Source organism: Centroberyx affinis, unplaced genomic scaffold (genome assembly GCF_046629955.1).
Source record: "Centroberyx affinis isolate AG114_WGS23_722 - 3 ecotype Tasmania unplaced genomic scaffold, CSIRO-AGI_Caff_v1 ptg007778l_1, whole genome shotgun sequence".
Classification (NCBI taxonomy): Eukaryota; Metazoa; Chordata; class Actinopteri; order Beryciformes; family Berycidae; genus Centroberyx; species Centroberyx affinis.
In genome coordinates this window covers 18203-37436 of record NW_027283910.1, presented here as the reverse complement: position 1 = coordinate 37436, position 19234 = coordinate 18203, and the positions used below count along the sequence as shown (strand labels likewise).

Genomic DNA, 19234 nt, shown 5'->3' with positions numbered 1-19234 from the left:
AGATCAATGAAACCAGGATTTCACTGAAGGCTTCTTTGTTGAATATACTGTATGTCAGTGTGCAGAGACAAGCACAGGCAACAAGATGCAAACACAAGATCTTGTTGAAATATTCACACTCAGAAAGGGACATAAAAAATATTTCAAAGAGGTTAAACACACACTTGAAGACAGTGAAGTTCATAATAAAGAGATGGAGGAAACATGGCAGCACCAAGACTTTTCAAGCTGTCCCAACATCAACCTTCACACACCCACAGGACTGTATGATAGAGCCTGGACACTCCATGCATGTAACAACCATGTCACATGTTCTCCACAGCTGTGGACTGTGGGGCGGGGTTGCAAGACAGAAACCACTTCTCATTCAAAAGAGCATCTTCAATATGCTACAAGACACAGTCAGTCTCCTAAAACCATGTGGGGAAATTGGATTGAATGAGCTTGAACTCTTCTGCAAAGAAGAATGGGAGAATATTCCTAAATCTGCATGTTTCCAGTTGGTAGAAACATTTTTAATATATTGTCATAGCAGCCTTTCTTTTTTTTTTTTACTTTGCTGGTTACTATATCCAAATGAAAGTGAAAAAGCCTGATTTAATGGGTTTTCAGTTCAGGCCTCAAGACAATAAGATTAAAAAAAAAAAAAAATTGAAAGGGAAAGTACATTTTTGATACCCACTACAGGTACACACTGATAAAACATGGTCGCATGTGAAATACTAGAGGCTGAATGAGAAGGAAAGGTCTCAGCTCATCACTTCTTGTTATGGAATAAGCCAAAGGGTACAAACCAAGATACAACCAGACCTAATGCTGTCCATAACAGTGTGTGTGTGTGTGTGTGTGTGTGTGTGTGTGTGTGTGTGTGTGTGTGTGTGTGTGTGTGTGTGTGTGTGTGTGTGTGTGTGTGTGTGTGTGTGTCATAGGGGTCATCTGAGAAAAATACAAATAAGGAATACATTTGACGAGGAACCTGTATTAAATGAAATTACAATTATTGCTTTTTCCCCAAAATGTCTTTTTCACAACATAAATTCATAGATTTATTCAAGATGCAATATACAGTATATATAATTCATAAACAACAACTCAAAGGCAAAATGTACACCAGACTGATTTACAGCTAGAGTTTCACTCCATACTTAACGATTTCACTTAGTTATTTCATACAAGTTGTTCTGTACAATCCAATAATTCTTTTTTTCTTTTTTTTCAAAAGTGAGTCATTTTGAAGGCAAAATGGTCTAATTACTGGTCTTATTCTGAATATGTCTGGCTGGTTTCATGCAGCTATAGAGAAGGATGCCGTCTTAAGAAAATCTCCATTATGCTGTGGACCTGGTAATATATAGTTTTTTCCCAATCTCAATTCAGATGTTATTTACTTTGAAAGATCCAATATGTAAACGTACAACTTTACTTGTACCGTAACTGAATAACCTTTAAGGGCGATGCATTGGTGTCCATGTTTAAAATGAGATGAAAAAGCTGCAACAGATGAGTTACACTTGCATTTTATTATTCTGTACTCAAAAAAATGATGTATCCTGATATAGCAACATTCTCAACACTCAATGTCAGACACAGATTCCACACTTTAACACAGGAAAAAAAAAACACAGGCTGAGAAAAACAAAGAAAACCCCATTGAGAGGCTGTATATTCAAAGGAAAGAAGCTACAATAAAGGCTTTACAGAGCATCTCAGAGGCAAACAACTTGCACAAAAGTGACGTGTTATTTTGGGTAAAAGATGAATTCCTCAATGCAAATGTATGTTTCCTCAAAGATTTCTGCTGAAAAACTGCAATTTGTGCATCAAATAAAAGTCATTACCTGAGAAAACAAAGGGTTCCCAGGCACTCGTCAGGCAAAAATGATTTAAAAAGCCTTTATTTCATGACTAGTTCAACAGAATACATCCAAACAAACACCTATTGCCATGCTGTGGCCTTCGTCAGGGAGCAGCACGCCAAACTGCAGCTGCCAAGAAATAAAGGCTTTTTAAATGTTTGCCTTCTCCTTTCAACAGCACCAAACAGAGAACACCTGCAATGCCTCCACACACACAAACCCAACGCTCTATCCTCTCTTTTGTCAAAAACCCATTAACTGTATTGTGTTATTCTTTAATAGTGGTGCCAATGAGTTTCACTGTAGCAGAAACTCTTGTCTACACTTGTCTAGACGTTTTATTAGGACTGAAGGTTGCTAAAATCACAGGACTTCACTTCAGTTCTGGATCTCTGCTTCCATTTAGTGGTAGAAAGTCAGTAATGCAGGCCAGAGGAGGCTCCACTGTCCTGCATGGGCATCAGTTCAGCATGGCAGTGTATGGCATTTCATGGCACTGTTTTTATGATCATGATGAAGATGAAAGACTGAGTAAAAACTGACAGATTTATTTGGAAGCCATAGCTTCCACCAAAAAAAAAAAAAAAACCCATCAAGGACCAATGTTCCCTTCCCTCTAAGCTGTGACCTGGCTCTCATCATTTATCATATCGACCAAATAATAATGTCCACACAGTCATCGTTCATTGCTCCAGCTGTCCACAGAAATGTTGTCTATAAAAGAGGTTTGGAAATTTTGGTGGCAAATGATATGAATGGACTTGAGTGCAGCAGTGTGCACAGACACAGTTTTTGAAAATCTGCTTTTAAAAACTAATTTCTGGAGGGTTTTGTACAGTGGCATGTACATATCCTTTCAAGGGAGAAAATACAATGTACTTGCAATTTCTGACTTCTCACTGAGATTAATATGTAATCTAATCTAAAAATGACAGGTATAAAATAAAATGCAATGTGGCATTAAACAGTTATCATAGTTTCAATTTCCATTTGCCAGCAACTAAGAAATAATATGTTTCTATTCAAGCTACACAAGGACTCAGTATTAGTATTTCAGTATTATGCCATTTGGTTTATACACAATAGCTCGTGTTTACTGAAATATCCACTTTCACCCAAATATTTTATCTGCACAGATTGCATACGAGAAGGAGGCAGGTGTGTTATGATTTTATGGAGAGGATGAAAACATTCATGTGGCCTTTGATGCTCACTGCTGATTAATGTAAACTGCTGACGAGAGGTAGGGCATGTGCAACAGGGTTGAACAGCCTAATGGAAATACTGTGGATAAATGCCCTTCAGGCTAGTTTAAGCCCTTTTAGCTTATAGTAGCTTGAACTATATGAAGAGTACAATATTGAAGAGGAAGGTAATACAGTAAAATTAGGTGAATGTAAATTACAATGATGGCAAATATCTAAAGTATCCATCCCCTTGCTTCATATCAGATGTCCATACTCAAGGTTTTAGTTGGGCATTTTGAATAATTTCCTTTCAAATTCATTGCTTAATTTGATACATCTCTTGCATGTCAATAGGATTTTACCCTCTAAAACTAGAGGGTGCTCGTTCTCTTTCTGCAGGTTAATTGGACTGGAAATTCACAGAAAAGTGTTCCTTCTGTAGGTTCACATGGTGGTAGGAAGATGATTTGTTTTTCCTTGAAACCTCAGGAACTGGTACAGTAAATGCCATCGGTCCATGAGCCATTTTCAGCCTATCTTACATTGTGAAACTGCAATTTGCTGAAAACCCTATCTCAGATGTTTATAGAGTCTGAACAGTGTTATTTAAGGAGTTCAAACTCTTCCTACAAACTTCTCACACGTATTTCCACAAGATATGTATAGAGCATCATATTTAGAAAAGTGTAATGAATCTCTATTGCTGCTGGGAATCCAGTGACTCCATCTCGGCTTCCATGGCATCCTCCTGGTGTGGCTGGGGCGAGAGACACATACGGCAAAATCTTCATTTCAAAGGAATTTGTCAATTATTTTTTGTATTATTGCCATAATGAAATTTGGATTGCAGACAGTGTAGTAATTGCTATTTTTATGACTCACCCCCCATGTATCTTAAGGGATTTCACCATGTACTGACTGTAAATGCGATCTCCTTGTGGCAGAGTGGTTAAGGTGCACCCAGCCAGAGGACGCACAGAAAATACTATTCTTTACCAATGGATGTTGGGCCATTAGAAAATCACACATATAGTGAGCTACATCAGTATGTTTTACTCCCTTACTCTTGTTACTCTTGTTACTTTTATTCTTTTAGAAAATATCCTTTATCTTATTGTCAAGTTGTCTTTCAAGCATTGTAATATTTCACTATGTGATTTTGTTTGCTTTAAATTACTTTCAGGCAGTATGATGTCATTGGGGGAAACCAGTAAAAGTGAACAAGGGTCTAAGAATCATTGTGTCCCTGCATTTACATGAATTACTTTTTCTTTCTCCCTTCGAAAACTGTTTAGTTTGTTATTGCAAACAAATTTACACTAAAATATTTATTGGGTTTTTTTTAACCTAAGAATGTAAGTTGCGATTCTGGGCAAATGCCTTTAACTTGTATCACTGAATAGGGAGGAATGCACAGTCATCATACACAAACAAGACAGATGGTTTCGTATGGTGTTTAAAAATTGGGTTTTTACTTGAGACATGAGATTAGAAAATTAGACAAAAAACACAGTTCATGGTAAATGTGTTGTGTATCTGACCACATGGCATTATGAAACCAAAATGACTTCTCAGTTTTCATAGGAGAATAAAAATTGTCAGCTCATGCTTATTTGCACTGCCACTGTATTTATTTATATTTGTAGCAATTTCAATGAACTATTTACAATATTTACAATAGATGGCTTGAATGGCAACATGGCCCGGGGATGTTCTTCAGGCAGCGGTGTGTCTTGTCACCATAACACTGTGAACAGGACTTTTTAGATGTTTACGGTCCAGTTCAAGTTCACTGTTCAGCCATCTTGTTTGGTCTTCCACTTTGTCCCTCACTGCCAGGGTGAAGTCATGGCCCGGAGTGGAGTGGGAGCTCGAGGGCCGGTGTGAAGCCCGACGCCTTGAAGGAGCCAAAGTGGAACCACAGGAGTCGACAGTTGGAGCGTCATGACCGAAATGGAGTCGTACCAGGAGGGGTTGGAAGGGAAGGTGAGGTGGAGGGAAGGAGGGGAAGGGCGGAGGGTGGTGGGGTGAAATAAGAAAGGGCGGTCTACTGCTGTCCGGCCTGGACCAGATGGGCAGAGATCTCCGCTTTCCCATCGTCGCTGCTGTTTGTCTTTTTCTTGCGACGGAAGATTCTGCTCCAGAAGCTCCCCTTTTTTTTCTTGGTGAGTTCCTGAAAAGAGAGAGATGATCGATTCTGATTTCACCTCCAAAGGATCTGCTCAACCTCAAAAGATAAGACACTTCACAATCAAAACAACAGAATCCTTATTTTTTTCTCAATAAACACTGAAATCCAGCGTACCTGAATCTGGGCGTTCTGGAGTCTCCTCTCCTCCTCCATTGCGCTCATGTTCTTCATCCACTCTTCCTCTTTGGCGAGCCACACCTTCTCCAGCTCGCTCTTCTCTTCCTCCGCCTGCTGCAGCCATCTCCCTCCCCCATCGGCTTTGCCATTTCTTCGCTCTCCCTTTCCGTTCTCTGTCTTTGTGGCTCGGCCGGCTCTGGGTCAGTGCACCCTCCTCTTCAAGAGCCTTCATTTTCTCCACGAAGCTGGCGATCACCTTCATCTCCTCTTCCACCTGGCTCACCTTCTTCTCCCACTCCTCTTCCATTTTGCCCAGCAAGGTGACGACGCTTTCCTCTCTGATTTGACACCAGTTCTCCCACTGTTCCTTTGCCTCTCTCCGCTCTTTCTCGAGACTTTCTTGAAGATCTGCTCGTCTCTCTCGCTCATCTCTTCTTCCGTCTTCCTGCGTTCCTCGTCAATGGCGTCTTGCTTCAAGAGGACGGCCACTAGGTCGATCCTCGCCGCGATCACCTGCGATCATCTCCTCCCCGGATCTCTGTTCACTCACAGATCCACTCCCGGGGTCGATGTGGAGGTTCATCAGGGCTTTGCTCTCTGACGCCGGCTTCCCGCCAGCTTCAGCCACCAGAATGGGTCGTCTGAGTTCCTTCAGGACTGTGCTGGAAGCCTGTGGGTCACATTTAAAATGGTCAATTGTAAACCACAGTCCACTGGCTCTCACATGTCACCTATAATTTCACATTTTGATCCTAAATTATCCTCTAAGTTAAAGATACTTTGTGTGTTTGTTACTATTACTATTACAGAGTAACTGTGACCTCAACTGTCCTTTGGCCTTGACTGGAGGCCAAACTGGAACCCTTGAGTACAGAAATATTTCAGTCAACAAAGTCTACCAGTCATATAACTTGGTCTGCAAACACTGGGCCAGGCCACGGATGGGTCAGAGACGCACTTCCATGAAAAGAATAGTAATATGTTTTAGTATTCTGAGGCCCAGGGTGAGAAAATGAAAATTCAGGTCCCAGTCTGAATAGAAACCACACTGTAATCATGAAATCAATCCTTTACTTTATTTATGTTAATTAAAAGATATCCCAGGTATTTCCTCAATGAATTTTTGGATTGTTTTTCCTATATCTTGAGTGAAGCAGGTACTTACAGAGGGCGGTTGGCTGGTTGCTCTCTGTAAAAGGGAGACCTGCATTTCTTTCTAAAAAGGAAAATATATTCAATTAGTCACAGATGAACTTATTTTGTCTGAAACGTCATTTCCTTTGTAACACTGGATTTAATCGTATTTGTTGAAACTTTAAACAAAATATGAAGAAATGAAAGAAAAACTAGCAGATCTGGATGAAATATCTTCCAAAAGGTGTCTCCTGGTGAAGATTATCAATCGGTCTTACCTTCTTTCTTTTATCCTTTTTCTTCATGTCTGAAACGATACTGTAGTTGATGATATATCACCACTGAAGAGGACAACGTCGATAAATTAGTAGTAGAAACAATTTGTGAATTACACTGTATTTGCTGACTGAGGACAAATGTGTGTCTTGCTGTCTAGAACTCTCACGGCGTCACAACGGCTTTGATTTCTGTGTTCTCTGCTCGTTAATATTACCTGTTAGGGAAAACAAATATAGTAATCCTATTAAACAAAAAATGAAAAATAGGTAAATAGATACGATCATTTACATTCAGATATTCACCTATATATACCCCTGCGTATATATACATATCTATATACATGCATACATACATAGCCTACCCATGCACGTACATATGCATATATAGCTACATACATCTACACCTAACTACATTATATTATACGATTTATTATACTAAATTTTCACTATAGGAATTTTAGAGAATTTCCACGTCTATACAAAACCATACAATCTTTCTAAACATAACAGTGCTGATCATGATATATTTTAATGTGGATTATTCTGTGCTCACACACATCGTGCAGTCTGTGGGGGGCAGGTGTCTATTATCTGATATCATATTTCTAACGTTATATCATCTATGCTACCATCCACTCTAGCGTAGTTTCGTCGTAGTGTCAGGTAGTAACCCCACAACCCCCCAATTATGGTTTACGAATGACTCTGTCTGTATTTACACCATCGGCCACCTGCGGCGCTGTTTAGAAAATCAAGAACCTCGTTAAAATCAACTGCGCTTGCGCATCTAGTCCTTCCGCTGCCCCGCCGCCCCCCGTGTTGTCTGCCACCGCCGTCGGGTCTGGATGTGGGAGCGTAATGGCGGTGCACCGGGGACCCTCTACGAAATGGCTCTTTACCCGGGAGCAGCTCGAAAATACGCCGTCTCGACGCTGTGGAGTCGAATCTGACAGGGAACTTTCTTACCGACAGCAGGCCGCCAACTTAATCCAAGATATGGGCCAGAGACTCAACGTGTATCCTTTCTGAACGCCGGGCTAGCTCCCGGCTAACGGGCTAGCTAAAGTTACCGTTAGCTTAGAGAAAGGGTAGGGTAGGCCGAAGTGCCAAGGCTAACGTTGTCAGCGGGGAGTCTTGTGCTGTTTTACTCTTAAACTACATGAAACACTGCTGAAAACGGCCGTTAGTACGCGGTAGTACGAATCCACTGTGATAACAAATGCCAGTTAGCTAGCTAACACCGTGCAGTGACATTTGTATCCTCTGATGTTTATAGCTAACGTTAGCTAGCAACATTGAGGCCTGCTAGCTAGCCAGCTATTGTTTCGTCTTTTCAGACGGCTGACCCTTTTTCCTATTGTTAGCTTTCTATCTAACGAGACAGATAGCTATTTTACTGATACCAGTGCCACTTGTTCAAATCTAATCTTATATTGCAAAGCAGGCCTGAAATTAGCCGACTGGTTGAAGATACTGAGTGATATTTTAGTGCCGGTGCTTAGGTTTTATGGGCGCACGTTTTGCTAGCTGTCCACCTTACGTTAGCTTGCTAATGTGCTAAGATATATACTCCAGTTAATGCTACTAAATAAAATAACATGTTGCACTTTATTACTGTATGCTTTCTTTTGTTATGCCTTAACTCTAACTCTCAGCTCCCAATTGATTATAAATACTGCTATAGTGTATATGCATAGGTTTTATATGATTCACTCCTTCACCAAGTTCCATAGAAATGTAAGTATCACTCATCTATCATCTGATGCCTTTGTTGCTGCTGTATCTGATTAAAAACTGACTCAGCCGTTTGTCTTTCTAGATCATCTCCCAGACCACCTTGTTCCTGGCAGCTAAAGTAGAGGAGCAGCCCAGGAAGCTGGAACACGTCATTAAAGTGGCACATGCTTGCGTTAACCCCCAAGAGGCCCCGCTAGACACTAAAAGCAATGTAAGTACAGTATGACTGAGGAATACAGTGTCTCATAGAATGCCTGTACTCATTTCAACCTATGGAGACAGTGTTGCGCTGAACTCAATCACTACTCTTACAGCCCTTTTTCTATGTAAAGATGATAGACCTTGTTGAACATCACTTAAAGCACAATTCCAGCTTGATTTGAGTTTTTGCTCATTTTCACACTTTCCATCCCTTTAATCTCAATTGTGACAGTTTTTACATGCTAGGGTCAAGGAAAGATATTTTTAAATCAATTTTATAAACCTCTTGGACTCATTCACTAGCATTCAGTTCCAAATGGCATAGAAAACAACTCTGGACTAGTGATGTCCTGATCAACTGTTTTTTTGTATCTGATCTGTGTCATTTAATATTATCTGCTGATACCAAGTCCTGATACCACATTTTAATCTTTTTTTTTTAAACAACTGAACAGCTGTGAACTACTGCTCGATCTAAAACCAATAAAACCAAACCAAGCAAGAAAAAGATAAGCCTAATAACTGCATTAAGAATAAATAGCCTGCACCTTTAATAGTATTTGTCATTGTTACTATGTTCAAAAGCTGAAGTATAAAAACAAATACTTTTCTATTACACTAACATTTAAAGCAGCTCTGTTGTTGACACCCCTAAAAATACCTGCATTCCAAGCATTACACGTACTTCTTTCTGTCCGCAATTTTAAATTATTCCACAGACATGATGATGTGGCTTGTCTTCTTCAATACCTGTGTGCCTCACTGCCGTAAACGGTGGTGGACAACGTCAGTTTAGAATTGGAGTAAATGGAGCAGAGGGGGAGAAATTAAGTAACTTTTAAAACCTTAAAATCTTACTTCTGCTTCTTTGATTTCCACGTTTTCCTCAACAAAATGAAACTTTCAACAAATAGCTAATGTTCTCTGCAGTTATGTTAGGATCTGCCTTATGTCAATCGCAACTAGGATTGGGTGGTTTTATGACAATACGGTAACCCAAGGTATTTCACAATAACATATCCATTTCAATACCGGCATATTTCTGCTCCATATCTATCTATAGTGTCCTTCACACCTACATCGTTTGGTGTGAACTTTATGAACGGACGTGGACTCGGGTGCAGACCAAAAACAGCGGTCTTGGTCCTCTTTCATTCAGACTACAGACTAGATTATAATGTGAAAACGCCCTCTGAGTGCCATTTTCTGAGTCGTTTCACAAAGCCCTAATGAACTGTCAAATTACGAGCCATTTGTCCATTCACAGTGAGCGCTGCCCGTGTGGTCAGAGAAATAATTACACTGTTTCACCATGTGTAACTGTAAGGGTGTTGCACGTGACCTGGTTAGAGACGAAAGATGGCAAGTGTGAGCGACCGACCTAGTCCGGAAGAAAAATGCCACTGCGGCAACCTGGCAGCATTTCAGGTATCGACCTAATGAAAAGGACAGCCAGCGAATTTAGATAAAGTGGTGTGCGAGATTTGCATGAAAAACTTCATGCCCAGCGATGGAAACACTTCAAATTTAACATAACATAATGCAACATAAGGTGAAGTAACGTAAGCTACCGTTATTCATTTATCCATTCCAGTGGAAGCCATCAAACTTCTTGAATTTAGCTATTGTAACTTATTTGCCGTGAGATTATCTAAACAAATTAAACGACTTCATGTCATATTGCTGCAGACTTCCTAATACATGGAACAGTTTGTAAACAACTTAATTTCTGTCAGTGGGAGACAGTATAGGTGGAGCTGCCGTGACCACATCAACATTTCGGTGTCACAAGAAGGTTCCCTCCAGCCCCCTGCAATGTTATGTTTTAATTACTTTATACCCTGATAAATTAGGAGAAGGTTTAACGGTATGAAAAGAGCAAATATCTCATAACGTGATAAAACACTGGCAACATTCTACAGTGATGTAAAACGGTAAGAGAATGCAGGAAACGAGCAAAAACTCCAATCACACTGAAATTGTCCTTTTAAGACCTTTTCTGAGTTGTTAGGATCCAGTGGTAAATTCAGTGTGATCCACCAAGCAGTTCACACATCCATAAAATCTCAACTTTTTTTTAACCATTTGGCTTGTTAAAAGAAAATGTGTTCACTGCCGCCCACACGGTTGTTAGTAAAGTCCTTACACTAAGGCTGACTGGAAGCTGTGAGGCCTTGGTGAGAAAAACATCCACAACTGAAGCATTTTTCAGACATTTTGTTTATGAAGCGACCTTTGTAGCTGTGTCTTTCATACAGGGAGACCATTTCATCTGATAATCTTGTGCATCCGGTCTTAATTTAAGGGACGTTTGTGCCAACAGTATAGGGCAGTAGTGAGGACGTTGTCCTTCAGTAGGCTGGACCAAATTCAAAAAGGAGGAAGCCATAACAAGTCAAACAGAAAAAAAATATATTTTCTTGTGGATCACATGCATGCAGAATTTTTCAGGGGATCTTATTGATTCAGAACAGGTCTTGAGTGATGTTGTATAAGGTATGTAATATTTGCTGATTTTTAAAAAAGGTCACATTATAAGAGTACCATTTTAGATGGAGTTTAGCATGATATTCTCTCCATACATAAGAGAGCGATGCATATGGGAGCAAATTATACAATTAAGTCTCAATTAACTCTCCAGGAGCCACTTTAGTTTTGTAAATCACTAATGCCATTGGTTTGTAGGAATGCTGATAGTAAAATCAACAATCTGGTCAAAGATGTTGAGAAACACAGTATAAATCCAGTATTAATTGATTTTTCAGGCATACCACCAGCAAGCCCAAGAACTTGTATTACTAGAAACAATAGTGCTGCAAACGCTGGGTAAGTGCTTCACCGCTTCAGTTTTGGACACTTTGTATGATTTGTCATATTGTAACAGTATTGTATTTTAATGCAGGAAGCGTTGATTGCTGTTGATATTTATTACATGTAAAGATACTGTGCTGTGAAATGCTTTACTTTGCTGGTTTCTGCAGTGCAACCATTTTACCAGCATTGTTCTCATCAAAAGAAATTCATGCTAACCAGAACATTTAAAAAGGAGCACATGTGCACCTTGACATTGAAAGTATAGGATGTGCATTTTCAATTGTTTAACAGATCAAGTCCCTGAGGTTTTTCCTTTGTTCCTTTTTTTAATGCAAGTGGATGTGTGTGCTTTGGACAAATATCACCCTACAGTTCTGCTATTCACTTATTGTTTTGACATTGTGCATGCACCAGTGGCTGAATGGCTTCATTCAATCTTCACAGGTTTTGAAATTACAGTTGAACATCCGCACACAGATGTTGTGAGGTGTTCCCAGCTAGTGCGAGGTATAGGCTTCCTTCTTAGCTATTTTCTCACTTAAAATTACTCTTGAAGAATTCATTTCCAAAATGGAAAAAATAAATATCTGAAGTTAATCATTCATTGTCTCTAAAATAAAAAGTCTGTTAAGTTCTGTCATTTTCATCCAAGGACTTGTGTTGTGTACTGTCCTTTTAAAAAGCTCCACAATTTGTTAATTTTGTGCAATCATTATGGAAAAGTTTTTCTAATGCAAATCTCATTTTGGAACAGAAATTTTCATTTGTATACTTACATGAATTGTACTGTCACATTATTTCATATATCTAACTTTCCATAAATGCTAACCGTACAACATGAATGTTATTGCAAAGTAATGCTTTTCTATCTGAGTGCACTGCTCAGTGGTAACCTGGATTTTCTTCCTCTCCTTTTACAGCAAGCAAGGACTTGGCACAGACTTCCTATTTCATGGCTACCAACAGGTTGTTATCCTGTCCCCTTATTGCACTGTGATGGCACACTATAGCTTCCTGTCCTGCAGGGTCCCCCTTCCTGTGTCCAACGCCCTGTTTGCGCCAGGGTCCTGGGAACCCCCATCTGGGGAAGTACTGGCCTGGCTGCTTTGTGCGGTGTATTGTACACGGGCTCTGTGTTGGCACATAGGGGTTGAATGCACAATGTGGAGTGTAGTGGTGCTGTATACCTCTCAAGGTTGCTTCGTACAGAGTGCATATGTCTAAAAAAACACAATTGGTAGCCTGAATATAGATTGCCACTAAAGATTGAAAAGATGTAAACTTAGAGATTGTCCTGGTAAGTATGAGTCACAGTACTTTTTTAATTTTTGACTTTTTGCACATTTTTACCTCAAAAGAGCTAACAATGAAACCCCAAACTATACTGCAAACTATGTATGTTTGTTTTGTGGTAGTTTTTTTTTTTTTTTTAGTTTATCTCAGGATCAAAGTAGTGTACACACGCATGATGTATAAAGGATGCATAAATTAGGTTATTTGTATTTTAAAGACTAAAAAGTTTTGGTGGACAAGTTTGGCAGACTTGGTACACAGCTGTCAAGAGCAGTTTGACCTCTGCTGAGCTCTTAGTAGAGCCTTCCAGTCATCAAGAGGCTTTTGATTTGATTGTAGTTGTTTATTTCCGTGACTCACTCTTTACATGAGGAGTTGCCAGCTTGTTTTTATCGTAACATCATGCTTTTTACCATCATCAGAGCTTTCACCCAGACTATGCTAGTTTGGTACATGAGTCCGGGTGTTTCATCCACTCCTAACTAATGACAGCAGACTGGAGCATCTTTTCAGTGTGATTTTCTTAGTTCAAGAGTTCATGGACATGGATAACCTCTAGTTTAGTCTATTCTTTTTTTTTTTTTTTTTTTTTTTGTTGAGTTGAGCTTTATGTCCTGTAAACGGTTTAGTCAGGGCCCTGGATATGAGATGTCAAATGTGGCAAAATAGACATTAAAGGATACTAAAATCTCTTGCTTAAATTTGGAATGTGATTTTTAACTAACTTGAAATTTGTGTCATTTTCCATGGGCTTAATGCTCAAATGCTATCAGTGTTTCATTTTACATATTTCAGCACCAATTTGCAGTGTAGTTTGGGATTCAGGGTGTAGAGGAAATTAGCTATAGAAATTTACAACAATAACCTAATCATTTGTCTTGGTTAATAACATCAGTGTTTCTCAATCTTCATTATTTAAGGTCCCATATTTCAGTGTCCTATGTAGGATTTTCTCAAATGTTAAATGAATCACGACAATCAGCAGTATATAACCCTGCTTTTTGTTGGCATATCTCCATTTCCTTCCTCCCTGCTGATTTTGATGTGAAACTTACAAGTTAACTGCCTATTGAAAGGGAATCAAGCCAGAGTACTCAAAAATGTGACCAAATAAATAGCCAAACCAGATTGTTTGGGCTGTTTGTAATGGTGACAGTTGCTTTATTTAGTGCAAGTTAGAATGTGCTATCATGACGAATTTCACATTGATTAATAAGAAAATCCTACACAAATCACATTAGATTTTTTTGTTTTTGTTTGCCGAATCTTTAATTAGTTGACAGTACTGTGGTTTATTGTTCATTTTATTCAAGCGAGATTGAGAAACACTGTTTTTTGTAATTTACCACAAATTTTAATGGAATCAAAACTTTATAATAAAGTAGTGCTTCAGTGAATTATTTGTCTGTAAAGTGTATGTAATACACACAAGCCAGAGTATCATAGCAGACCTTGGATGTGTAGTTATTTATTGGCAGCAATATAATAGAATATCACTTTTGAAGAATTTAATTAATTGAAGGAACACACTGCTTAATAGAGCCTCAATATAGGTTTAATTATCTATTGGTATAAGGAACTGTATGAAAATAAAGTTCAGGGGAAAAAAAAACATTTTGGGACCAAGCTATGTTTGCGCAATTAAGATATGAATGGAGTCGGACCAACAGAAGAAGTGAATGTTAGCAGAAACCAATTCGGTGTCATTCAGACATGTAAGAACACGTCTAAACGTAGTTTTTCTTCTTTAACGTGGCAGTTTTGTAAGGTAAGGATGTGTGTGTGCGATGGTGGAAACATTCCTCAGGAGGTGAATTGATTGTTTCTCAGTAGTGCGTGGTCCCACTGAAATTTTGCAAACATGAGTGTGTATCAGGGTGGGGGTCAATTCACTTTAAATTCAGTAAGTGAAATTTATTCACCGTTAAATTAATTCACAGTTAAAAGGTGCCGATATCCAATCTGTAATGAAACCGAAATGGAAGGCTCCAAGGTGTGAATTGCAATTTGCAATATATATGTTGAATTGAAAGTGCATTAACCCTTATCCAGGTGTGTATGAGAACTAGATTTTGTGAATACAATGTATGCATAGTGTCTGTCTAATGGTAGTGTTGCCATCTGAAGCTGTTTTTTTGTGCTCATCAGCTAACAGTTGTATTTTTCCTTGTGTTTCTTGTCTCCTCTCTCGCAGCCTGCACCTTACCACCTTCTGCCTGCAGCACAAGCCCACAGTCATTGCCTGTGTCTGCATCCACCTGGCCTGCAAGTGGTCCAACTGGGAGATCCCCGTCTCCACGGATGGCAAACACTGGTGGGAGTACCTGGACCGCACAGTAACGTTACAGCTGCTGGATGGTAAGCTGCTTTTGTGTCCTCTGCTTGACCTTCTCCAAGTGGTTCTGATTTAATTTGTGTATTGTAAAAAATGTTATTTGCCAGGGAGGGAAAAGCCTGATGCTTTTGTAAGTATTACCTTTGCCCCACTGCCTTAAAGGATAATTCTGGTTGTTTTTAGCCTGGACCTTATTTTCCCAGTTTGTGCCATCAATGATGACTGATTGTGCTGAAAATTTCATCACTTACTTCACCGTAGAGCGTTCATACCTTCAGGTAGCAGTGCAGTTCCACATATCTTTAAATAGCTGCAATTTGAACAGTTATCACTACATTTCTGTTATAATAGTCTGTTTGATACTTCTTTAGCATTGCTCACACACTTCCTTGATTACATTGCTTGCTGCTGCTCTTCTGCTGCTTTCAAGTCATGTCAAACGAATCAGAAGAAGGTTTCAGTTTGAGAAAGCGTTCTTTATGCGTTTTACTTGTTCGAACAGCCGCATCCAAAATCATTTGCATTTATTTATTTATAATCAACCATAAACAGACTACAGAAGATATTACTTTTTGGGAATGTCATTGATTCTTGCCATTGATGATGTATTAGTGTAAATATAACTGATAATTGTGATCTTTCCCCATCGGTGGATTTGCTGCAGTCTTTTACTGCCTGTGTTGAGACACACACACACACACACACACACACAATTTGTGATGCCGGGTGGAAGATGTCACGGCCTACGAAAAAATTCTACATATCCTAGTTCCAATTACTACTAGGAGGTTGATGTGATGTTTTTTCAGAGTTGGCAGTTCGTATTTACAGAACCTTCAATGAACATAGCAGCAGTCTACTTGCTCATGCTAGTTAAAATAACACACCTAATACCGCAATATACACAAATTTCAGGCAATGGATAATCAGACATTGGATTTAGGAAGGTCCCATTGCAGTGTGAGTGTTGTTTGGCCCAATCATCATGATGGCAAAAACTAGGAAAAAATAACCTGAATTATCCTTCACGTCAGTATTGTATCGCAGTCTCAGCCCTGATACCTGATCAGCAAATGGTATTAAAATTTTGAGTTGTTCTGTAGAAATGATCTGAAGCCCTCAGAATAGAGCGACGGTCTCTGACGTGGTTTTCTTCTTCTCCTTGTTCAGAGCTGACCCATGAGTTTCTTCAGATCCTGGAAAAGACGCCCAGCAGGCTAAAGAGGATACGAAACTGGAGGGTACGTCACAGATGGTTGTTGGGCCACCATTTGAGTCCAGTAGTGGATCCATATAGCTTGATTTGGTAGAGGCTGGTACTAATTGTCAAATACAAAGTGCAATAGTTAAGCCACATTTTAGAAATACATTATACCTACTACCTGTGCTAACAAAAGTACACACAGTCATTTTAGAGACAGTTATCTAGTGTATGTCATATTATGTAAGAGCATTCAGGCTTATATGAGACAATCAAATGACAGCATCTCATGGTTACTTGTATTTCTGCCTTGTCCTGTAGGCCACACAAGCTGCTAAGAAGCCAAAGACGGATGGTTCAACTGTGGAGAATGCCTTCCAGGGGACCTCCTCGTTAGAAAGCCTTCCCGGTGTCACCAACTCCTTCTTCCCCTCCACCTCTACGTCAGACTCCGGAGAGATGCCCTCCCTGGACGCGATCGGGGGCCCCTACGGCTCCTACCAGCCGCTCGATGACCCGGGCTATGAGCAGTTCCCCTCCCAAGCCTCCCACTCAGACTACACGCCGGGGAAACACGAACACAAAGCCGCGGGCGGGTCTAGTAGTAAACACCAGCAGCTCGGTGCGAACCCCTCGCCTTTTGCCCGGCCGCAGAAAGTCTTGACTCTGGACAAGTACAGAGAGAAACACGCGGCGGAGTTGGCTTTGCAGAACGGCAGGGCGGAGGAGCAGGGCGCAGACATGTACGCGCCTCCTCCGGCCCTCTCCTCCCACCACCATAAGAAACGCTCTCAGCCGCAGCAGGCCGCCCAGCCGGGCGACGGCAGGAGGGAGAAGTCCAGCTCTAAAAAGTCCCGCCTGCCTCCGTCCTTCGCTGAGAACGGCGCCGCCAGCAGCGAGGAGCTCAAGATGAGGATCAAAGTTTCGTCGGAGCGCCACGGGGGCTCCGAGCCGGGCGGCGCTCTGCCCGGCAAAGACAAGCACAAAGAGCACTCGGGCCACCGCCACCCCAAGCACGGCCACTCCCACCCCTACTCCCTCAGCGGAAACAGCCGGGGGACGACGGACAACCCCGCCTTATCCCTCAGAGCGGCCGGCGGCCACGTCGGCGACACCGGCTCCTCCGGCTCGTCCCGTAAGAGGGCGCACCCCGACGCCGCCGGCCACAACCACCACCACCACTCGGCCAAGAGCGGCCGGAGCTCCAAGGGGGGCGTGGGCTCGTCCCACTACACCTCAGAGGGCGGCCAGAGGATGATGGTGGAGCGCCACGGCCACGAGGGAACCAACGGCATGCTGGGTTCCAACGGCCAACACACAGACTACAAAGACACTTTTGACATGCTGGACTCCTTACTAAGTGCCCAAGGAATGAACCTGTAACCCCCCCAAGGGTCCAGAATGTTGTCTAGATTTCAACAATTAGGTATTACCATGATTTTAATAGAAAAAAAAATGAATTTATTTCTCTTAAGTTATCTGAATTCCACATCACCCTCAGTCGTGTCTACACACTGATTATTGATTATCCTCGTAAAGCTGTCAAAAATGTAAAAATATATGCATAGAGCTGTGTGCTACTAGCTTGCAACAAAAAACAAACCTTGTTGACATTTCTGAATATGTGATTGGAAAAATGGGATTTTAAATCTGTTCTTTTAATGCGAGCTGTTATGTTTTTAAATGATGTGCATGTTTTCAATCACAAAAGGGAAGACATAGCTAGTGTTCGCAGCCATGGTGACAGTTTACAGACAGTTGACATTAATGTATGTACATTTTTGTATGTTAAGACATTTTATTCCACTAAAAAAACTCAGGTCTTGAACTTTTTTGATATAAGAAAGAATCTTCCTCTCTTTGGGTTTATTACCTGTATCTGTGGAGATGTATCACTTTGTCCATTTGTTGGTGAAGATGGCAGAAATTTGGTTATCTGTCTAGGAGACATGGTCTGCTTATTTTTCAAAGAGCGCATTGTATATGATAGTTCGACAAACAACACAAATGTGAGCCAGAGGCCATTTGCTGTCTATTAGCTGTCCGACGGGACGCCCAAGGCCGCACCTCTAAACTTTAATGCGCAGACCCATTTTAGAGCTACAAATGAAGTTTACGTTATATCTGCTGTGAAAGTGCATTTAAGATATCTCGGCTAAAATTGCGAAAAGGCCTTGTGATTGTACGTCGTCAATCGCTATTCAGTATGATAAATGTCTTATTAACCATCAGAAAATAAAGACCTCTAAAATAAGATTGTATATATAGGACTAGTTCTGATTAAAACCGTTGGCTTGTTGCATCAGTCCAAACTTTCCTCCATTCAGTGTATTATGAGACCTAAAGCAGACTCTGTATTGATGAACATATCCTTGATTTGTGTATCGGGAGCCCAAATAAAGGTGTAAAAGTGATTTTTACACAACACAGCCATTGTCCTTGTCCCTTCTTAAATGCCTGCCATGCAGCAGTAAACCTGAAACACACACTGATCCTTTGTTTTTGATTGCAAACCTTTGAAAGCATGGAAAGAGTTGCCCACCAAGGTTTTGAGGAGTTTATATTTGCTTTATTTTTAGGCTGTGGTTAACATGCTCTAGCTGTCATCCTGTGTTTTCCTTCAGGTTTAGTGGGTCTTTTCCCTCTGTCTCCAGGCTCTCTTTTTAAAAGACACAATGGACAGTAAATTAGCAGGTGCACCCACTATCAATTCAACACATTTTCTGACTTGACCTTAATTCATCTTAAGGCAGCATTAATGTAATTTCCCACATAATACTGTATGTTGTTTTCCAAAGTATTTTTCTTAAACACTTGAAACCAGATTTTGAGTTCAAAGTTGACAGAATAACATTTAAAAGACCAAAATCATATATAGCATGCAGAATAG

The 19234-nt window shown here is 40.4% G+C and overlaps 1 protein-coding gene across 2 annotated transcripts; it reads left to right on the top strand.

Moving 5' to 3' along the window:
* Positions 1-7607: 7607 nt before the first annotated feature.
* LOC139639819 (cyclin-T2-like) lies at positions 7608-18767 on the top strand. Of its 2 annotated transcripts, XM_071513970.1 has the most exons (9): positions 7608-7779; positions 8419-8500; positions 8583-8711; positions 11467-11527; positions 11960-12022; positions 12436-12481; positions 15003-15166; positions 16314-16384; positions 16666-18767. In XM_071513970.1, exons 1-9 carry the CDS (start codon positions 7622-7624, stop codon positions 17725-17727), a joined length of 1836 nt encoding a protein of 611 aa, XP_071370071.1. In that variant the 5' UTR covers positions 7608-7621; the 3' UTR covers positions 17728-18767. The 2 variants fall into 2 exon arrangements, 1 of the variants encoding a protein (XP_071370071.1); XR_011694884.1 differs by lacking the exons at positions 16314-16384; positions 16666-18767 and having other exon boundaries at positions 12436-12812; positions 15003-15141.
* Positions 18768-19234: the final 467 nt, after the last annotated feature.